We start from the raw sequence: 7,522 nt of genomic DNA on the forward strand, positions 1-7,522 counted from the left end.
CAGGAAGCCCCACGTTCCAGGCAGAAAGCACAAGAGCCCTTGCGGGTCGTTCCTTCCCCTCCCGGTGACTCAGCAGCGGAGAGACAGAGGCCGGTGACCTGTCCAGACAGGGACGACCCAGCCCTGCGGTGTGGCCAAGATCCGCCCACCCGTCCTGCAGAAGGTCCTGGGCGCGGGATTGGCGGTCATCCCCGCGCCCAGCTGGCCCCGCCAGGCTGCACCACAAATTTATATGGACAAAGGAAATCTAGGCTCGGCCTCCCGGGTGAGACCGCCATCCCGAGAAGTCTCTGTCCACACCGATCTTTGAACAATCGCGAGACGGAGGCCGGTGGAGAGGAAGCAGGGCTATTTCACCTGGACGCGGAGGGTCAGGGGCTCAAGGCGGGGGACTCCTGCTGCTCACTGAGCACAGGGCTTTCAAGGTCCATCCTTGTTCGGGGTTGAGTAATATTCCACTGAATAGATTCTATGCAAGATCGGTTTTCGTTCTCTCCTAGCTTTGCGGGGAGAATGTCTAGGTTGGCAGGAGTTTTCGTTTCTGGTTCCATTTCTTCAACCGTGTCAGAAACGCTCCTGTCTGTCTGGGAATGATCCCACCCCCTGAGGATATCCAAGTCAATGTTCTTAGCATGGCTGAGGTTTGCAGAGAGAGAGAGAGAGATGGGCGCTAATTTCCACTCTGCAGCAATACAGGGTTCAAAATCCCCAGCCTCACCCCCACCCAGGAGCCGCACAGAAAACCTCTGCCATCAACCCGATCAGTCACTGGGGGGAAAAAATATGTATATTTATAAATATATATAGTGGAGGATTCTACTCTCCTGCGGTTCCCAGACAAGTCAAATTTGCAGAAAGAGCTTGCCGGGCGGTGGGGAAGAACAGCCAGGAGCTGTTTGTTTCGTGGGGACGGTTTCGGGTTTGCGAGATAAAAAGAGTTCTGGAAACCGATAGTGGCTTCGAATGTGCTTCCTGCCTCTCAACTGCATTAAAAAAAAAAAAAAAAAAAAACGGTCACGGAGGAACGTTGCACGCGATGTACAGTCTGGTGCAATTTTAAAAGACAGGAAAGCAACTTAATTTTGTGTGTGTGTGTGTGTGTGTGTGTGTGTGTTTTAAAGAATTCTATTGAATTGGGGAGGCTGAGGCAGGAGGACGGCAAGTTGGAGGTCAGCCTCAGTGACTGAGCGAGGTCCTAAACAACTTCGCCAGACCCTGTCTCAAAATAAAAAATAATACAAAGGGCTGGGGAGGTGGCTCGGGGGTTAAGCACCCCCTGGGTTCCATCTCTCTGGTACCAAAAAAAAAAAAGTAAAAAAAATTGTATTAAATTCAGTTTTTTTTGGAAACTCCTGAAGCCGAGGTGCGCATTCTGGACTACGGGCTCTCCGTCTTAACAAAGGGTTGAGACGGATTTTCTGGCCTGGTGGGGATTTCTGATGGCAGATGTCACAGTCAAACACACCTGGGCACAATGCTAGAGGTCACCCTCTTTGGATAAAGGTAATGTCATTTTTCACACACTGGAATATTACTCAACCATGAACAAGGACGGAACTCTGACTCCTCTGCTGCGAGGTGAATGGACCTTGAAAACCTGAAGCACCGTGACGCAGGCCAGCCCTGAAAGTCACCTCTCTGCAAATCTAGTGTCCTGCAGGCAAGCGGGACTTTCCTGGATCCCCTTCATCTGTCTCTGTCCCTCATTGTCCGATTCTCAGCCTTTCCTTCCTGCACCCTGAGCAACGCTTTCGTTGCCTGTGAGCCTCCCTCCTGGGCCTCCCCCGGTGTCACCGCCTGGAACCGGAGGATGGGAGGCACCAGGTTCCCAGGTCTTCCACTTAGCCAGGTGGCCGGGGCCGGAGGCTCACTGGGCATTTCAAACCAGCGAGGGCACTCCCGGGATGAGTCCGGAAAATCCCACGCACTTTACAGCAGGATTATGATTATTATTATTTTTCCATCCCGGGCATTGAATTCAGGTGCCTAACCACTGAGCCACCTCCCCAGCCCTTTTTATATTTTCTTTAGAGACAGGGTTTCACTAAATTGCTGAGGCTGGCCTCCAACTCGCCATCCTCCTGCCTCAGCCTCCCCAACCGCTGGGAACTCAGGCGTGGGCCACCGCGCCCGGCAGGTGCATTGTGGGTTAAATCGGAGCCTCCGCTGAATCTCGTTGGCAAGTCCCCAGGCCCCAGTGGGGACGATACGGGAGGCCGTGTGGACTCAGCGAGTCTGCAGAGACGACCTCCCACTGGCCTCCTTGCCCGGGCCTCCAGGAGCCCGCTCGGCTCCCTGCCTCCATTCTGCTGATGCCCGGCTGCTCCCGGTCCTCAGCACCCGGGGCAAAACCATCCCGCCCCACGAAGGCGCCTGGGTACTTAGCCAAACTCGCTTCAGGAAAGAACGAGGAGAAAAACCACGAAAGCCCTTTAAAAAACAAAACTGCAGACTTGGGTGTTTTCTAAGAAGTTACTAGAAAGTCCTGGAGCCCGGGAGGTCCCCACGGGAGAGGCCCGGCCTCCCTGTCCCGGCCCACCCAGGAGCGCCCGCGGGTCGGAAGCCAGGACGGGTCTACACCGCGGCTTCTCCGGCCCGATTCCCCGGGGCTGGGCCAGCGGGGGGCCTCTGCAGCCTGTAGACCGGAGCCGACTCTGTGCACGGACCCCCAAAAGCAGCCGGCCCAGCTCCCTCCGAACAGAAGGGAGGCCGAGGCGGGAGGATTGCAAGTTGGAGGCCACTTGTGGAGGCCTTAAGTGACTTGGGGAGACCCTCCTTAGAAAGCAATTTGATGGTTATTCCAGCTTCTTTCTGACACAAAAGCACTTTAAGTGATGGATGTCCATCTCAGCACAGTGACAGCCCAGAAATCCTGATATTTGAAGCCTTATTGTCACTAGTTCAAAGCACTTTTTATTGGCTTTTCCTGAGTTTTCTCCCTTGACCTGAGATATTTATAAGTGTCTCAAGATTTTTTTTTTTTAAAAAAGGCTGGGCATGTGGCTCAGTGGTGAGGCACCCCTAGGTTCGCTCCCTGGTACCAAAGGAAAAGAAAAGAAATTCCAATTCAGGCAGAGAGCTGTTAAACCCCGAGCCTCATCCCCAGCCCTTTTATTTTATTTATTTCATATTTTATTTTATTTTCTATATTTTATCTATTTTTTATGTTCAGTTACTAAGTTGCTGAGGCTGGCCTCCAACTCCAGATCCTCCTACCCCAGCCTCCAGAGCCAGGTGGATAACAGCCCAGCGCCACGAAGCTCCCCATAGTTTTAAAAAAAGAATCCCTTTTCCCTTTTCCCATCCATTTCCATAATGGGAAAAGAAAATCGCGCGGCGAGGGCGCAGCCTCCGAGGCTCAACCCAGGCCTCCACCACGCTGGAGGCAGGGTGGCTCATCTGCGTCCTGCCAGGGAATCGGCGACGCGGTCCCCGGGGCAACCAGAAGGCGCGGCGGCGACGGGCTCCGGGGTCCCCGAGCCGCGGAGGACGCGCCTGGCTGCGGGCGGGCGTTGGAGGGAGGCCCCGGGGCGAAGGGAAAAGCAGGGTCAGCGCGCGCGGCTCCAGCGCCTCTTACCGGCCCCCGGGTCCCCCGCGGCCATCAGATCGCCCAGCAGAAGGACGGCGGCCGCTGCCCAGCGCTCGACCAGCCTCCTCATGCTGCCCGGGAGGCAGCGCGGAGCGCGGCGGCCAGACGCGGAGGCTGCTGCCTCCCCGGAGGACGGAGGTCCGCAGACAGCCTCGCTCGCACAGCGCGGAGAGGAAACGGGCGGGTCGCCGCGCGCAGGAAGCGCGGCTCGCTGATGGCGAAGGGCGACAAGGGCCAGAAAAGAAGAAGAGAGAGAGGCCGCCGCCCCCGACCGCGTGGCCCTCGGCGGGTCCCCGCGGGGGACGTCATCGCCCGGGGAGGGCTGGGCGGCCTCCCCCGGAGACGGAGGAGGCCGGGCGGAGCCCGAGGGGCGCCGCGGAGTCCACTGGGCGACGCGCGGGGCAGCGTCAGAGGAGCAGGAGCCCCGGGGGCCAGCAGAGGCGGCGCGTGTCCACCCCAGCTGGCCGCTAGGGAGTGACCGCAGCGCGGGGCAGCTGACCACGGGGGCTGCGGCTGCAGGGCTGGCACCCAGGCGGGTGGACACACGCGGGTCTGCGCCGCGCGCAAAGCCAAGGCGCATCTTTCCAACTCGGGGAAAAGGAGGCTCCGGGAGGGAGAGGCAGACGCTGAGCTGGACGGGGGACACTGAGGTGACCAGGTCCCTGCCTGGGAGCCTCCACCAGGCCTCCGCAGGAGGTGGGAGGCCCAAGGCGTCTCCCCAGGGGAAGTGGAGGCCCTGCCCTGCTGCCAGCCTCCGCCGGCCTCCGCCCTCCTGCCTCCCTCTTACCAGGACCCTGGGGGTGACATGCAGGGCCCTCCCTGCCTGGCCGGGGCCACCTCCCAGCTCCAGGCCTGTAACTGCATCACATCGGGGATCCTGTGTCACCAAAGGTCTCCGTCCTGGGTTCTGTGGGCCTCGAAGGGGACATGACGGGTCAGGTGTGGACACCTGGGGACAGAGGTCCCCCCAGCGCAGCGGCGACACCCACCTACCTCCACCTGGCACGGTGAGCGGGACCCTCTGGACATCCCGCGTCCTGAGCTCGGGGCTGGACGGTGACGTCCGGGGACCAGCCTAGTCCTCGGCGTCCAGGGGGAGGGCACAGAGAGGCCGGCCCGTCTCCCGCAGCAGCTCAGCACAGGCTGGGGACGCGGCCCCTGGGGCTCAGCAGCAGCTCCTGGTGAGGTCACTCGGGGGCACCGGGGGGCTGTCCACTCTGCCCCGGGCACCCGAAGCTTGGTGGTGGACGTGGCTCTGGGAGACAGGAGGTGACGGTCAGGTGCTCATGCGGCACTGCGGTGAGTGGCCCCCGGTCAGCGTCCACTCCGTACCGGGCAGTGGGGGGACGTGAGCTGGCGCGCAGGACAGCAGCTCTGTGAGAAGACCAGCGGTCAGTGCGAAGCAGGCCGGAGCCTCTGTCCTGGGACTCTGAAGGCCAGGGGCTGGACGGGCAGGACCCTCGGCCCCCAGCCTCCCGGGGTCGGGTGGCTGCGGTGACCAGGACCTGCAGGAACCAGGGAGGGTCCCCTGCCTGGCCCTGACCACCGCCCACCCAGGCTCCTGGCTCCATGCTGGTGACAAGGTCAGATGACTCCTGGTCGTGGGCTGAGCCGTGAATCACAGTGGCGAGGCCCAGCGGGCCTCCACCCTGCAGAGGCCAGGCCACCTCCCGCCCCCGTGGTCAGCAGCAAAAATGTCCTCGGACCTCACCAAGAGTCCCCTGGTTGTGAACGATTGTGATAAATGGATGATTGATAGATGATAGATGACAGACAGATGACAGCTGGATGGACAGATGACAGACAGAGACTCTGTCCTGCAGGTTTCCTCTGCACTGTGGCCTCTGGGGCTGGGGGTTCTCTGTGCTGGGCTGTGCTGTGCACTGCAGGCTGTGGAGCAGCCTCTCTGGGCTCCACACACCAGGAGCCAGGAACATCGTCACCCTGGTTGTGACAGCCAGAACTGGCCCAGGCTTTTCCGAATGTCCCCATCCGGCCCTGCATCCTGCTGCGCAGGGAAAACCGGAGCTCCTAGCTCCTGGCAGGAGCCCTCCCTTCCTGGAGACGTCATTTCAGGAACTTTAGCAGAGGAGGCAGAAATGCGGTCGGATAAACCAGGGTGAAATCTCCAAGGTCAGGACCCCCGGCAAGACTCGCCTGGGCTCTTTCTGGGACCTGGGGAGCGTGATTTGGTGACGTTCCTATTTACGGAACAGAGGCAAGGATCATGGCAGCTCCGTGGAGCAACTAAATGAAGAAGATCGTGTGCTCCTAGTGGACCCAGGAAGCACAGGGCGCTCCGGAATGCACCTGTCGTCTGGCGTTTCTCCAAAGCCACGGAAGAGGGCTTCCCCGTGCACTTTGTGGAACCCACACTGACGTGGAGAAAGTCCCAGCCCCGAGCCGGCCGTGCGGTGGAGGGAAGCAGCGGGCGGCGTCGGCCGGGGACTCTGATCTCTGGCCCGTCCCCTGAGCAGGGAAGGAGACGGTGGGCGAGGACGCTGCCCGCCTCCTGGAGTCCAGCGTGAGGAAGTCCAAAGGGCAGGCGTCCCCGAGAGGCCTCCTCCGCCTCCTCGTCCTCAGGATCTCCGTCCAAACCACAAACCAAAACCACGCTGCGCGACCGCCCGGGCCGGGCGTCGAGGGGAAGCACCGAGGACGGGGGCCGGGAACTTGTCCGGGGTGCGGCCCTCAGGCAGGACGGGCGGGCAGAGGGCCGGGCCTCGGGGGGGCTTCCACCAGGGTCGGGGACACTCCCGAGCTCGTCTGGGGACCAAGTCTAAGCACCAAGCTCGTGGGTTTCCCAAACGTACCTTCAGAGGAACCCCGAGGCTGCTGTGAGCCGTGATGACGGACGGATGGATGGGGGGGGCGGGAGCTGGACGGATAGATAGATACACGGACGGGTGACGGACAGACAGACAGGCGATGGACAGGTGACGGACACATGCATGATACACGCAGTCGGGGGACAGCACGGGAGATGGATGGGTGAGTGACAGGGGGGTGGTGGACACAGGATAGATGATACACAGATGAGATGCATGGACAGACGGACAGACAGACAGACAGAGAGACAGACAGACAGAGAGACAGACAGAGAGATAGACAGACAGATAGAGAAACAGACAGACGGATAGACAGACAGACAGACAGACAGACGGAGAGACAGACAGACAGAGAGACAGATAGAGAAACAGAGAGACAGACGGATAGACAGACACACAGATAGATAAACAGATAGATGGATAGACAGATGGATAGACAGACAGGCAGGCAGACAGACAGATGGATAGACAGATAGACAGAGAGATAGAGAGACAGAGAGACAGACAGACAGAGAGACAGATAGAGAAACAGATAGACAGACAGATAGACAGACAGATAGACGGACAGACAGAGAGACAGACAGATAGACAGAGAGACAGACAGAGAGACAGACAGACAGAGAGACAGACAGATAGAGAGACAGACAGATAGATAAACAGACAGATGGATAGACAGACAGACAGACGAGAGATAGAGAGATAGACAGATGATAGACAGACAGATAGACAGAGAGACGGAGAGACAGACAGATAGAGAGACAGACACACAGATAGCCGTGAGAGCTGGCCACGCTGGACATGAAGGACCCAGAATGTTCTGGAAGGTCCGCGCACACACCCGGAGGCTGGGCTGAGGGGCAGCTGGCCGTGCTGGACATGAAGGACCCAGAAGGTTCTGGAAGGTCCGCGCACACACCCGGAGCCTGGGCTGAGGGGCAGCTGGCCGTGCTGGACATGAAGGACCCAGAAGGTTCTGGAAGGTCCACACACACACCCGGAGGCTGGGCTGAGGGGCAGCTGGCCGTGCTGGACATGAAGGACCCAGAATGTTCTGGAAGGTCCACGCACACACCCGGAGGCTGGGCTGAGGGGCAGCTGGCCGTGC

The 7,522-nt window shown here is 59.6% G+C and overlaps 1 protein-coding gene across 2 annotated transcripts in view; it reads right to left on the reverse strand.

Annotated features, from left to right (window-relative positions):
- Crlf2 (cytokine receptor like factor 2) overlaps nt 1–3,739 on the reverse strand; it is a 21,470-nt gene extending 17,731 nt beyond the window's left edge. For both annotated transcript variants that reach the window (XM_047536612.1, XM_047536611.1), the window contains exon 1: nt 3,578–3,739. In XM_047536612.1, the coding sequence (XP_047392568.1) occupies nt 3,578–3,659 (82 nt within the window). In that variant the 5' untranslated portion in view covers nt 3,660–3,739. The remainder of the gene's footprint in view (nt 1–3,577) is intronic.
- Nucleotides 3,740–7,522: the final 3,783 nt, after the last annotated feature.

The sequence above is a fragment of the Sciurus carolinensis genome, chromosome X, assembly GCF_902686445.1.
Source record: "Sciurus carolinensis chromosome X, mSciCar1.2, whole genome shotgun sequence".
NCBI lineage: Eukaryota > Metazoa > Chordata > Mammalia > Rodentia > Sciuridae > Sciurus > Sciurus carolinensis.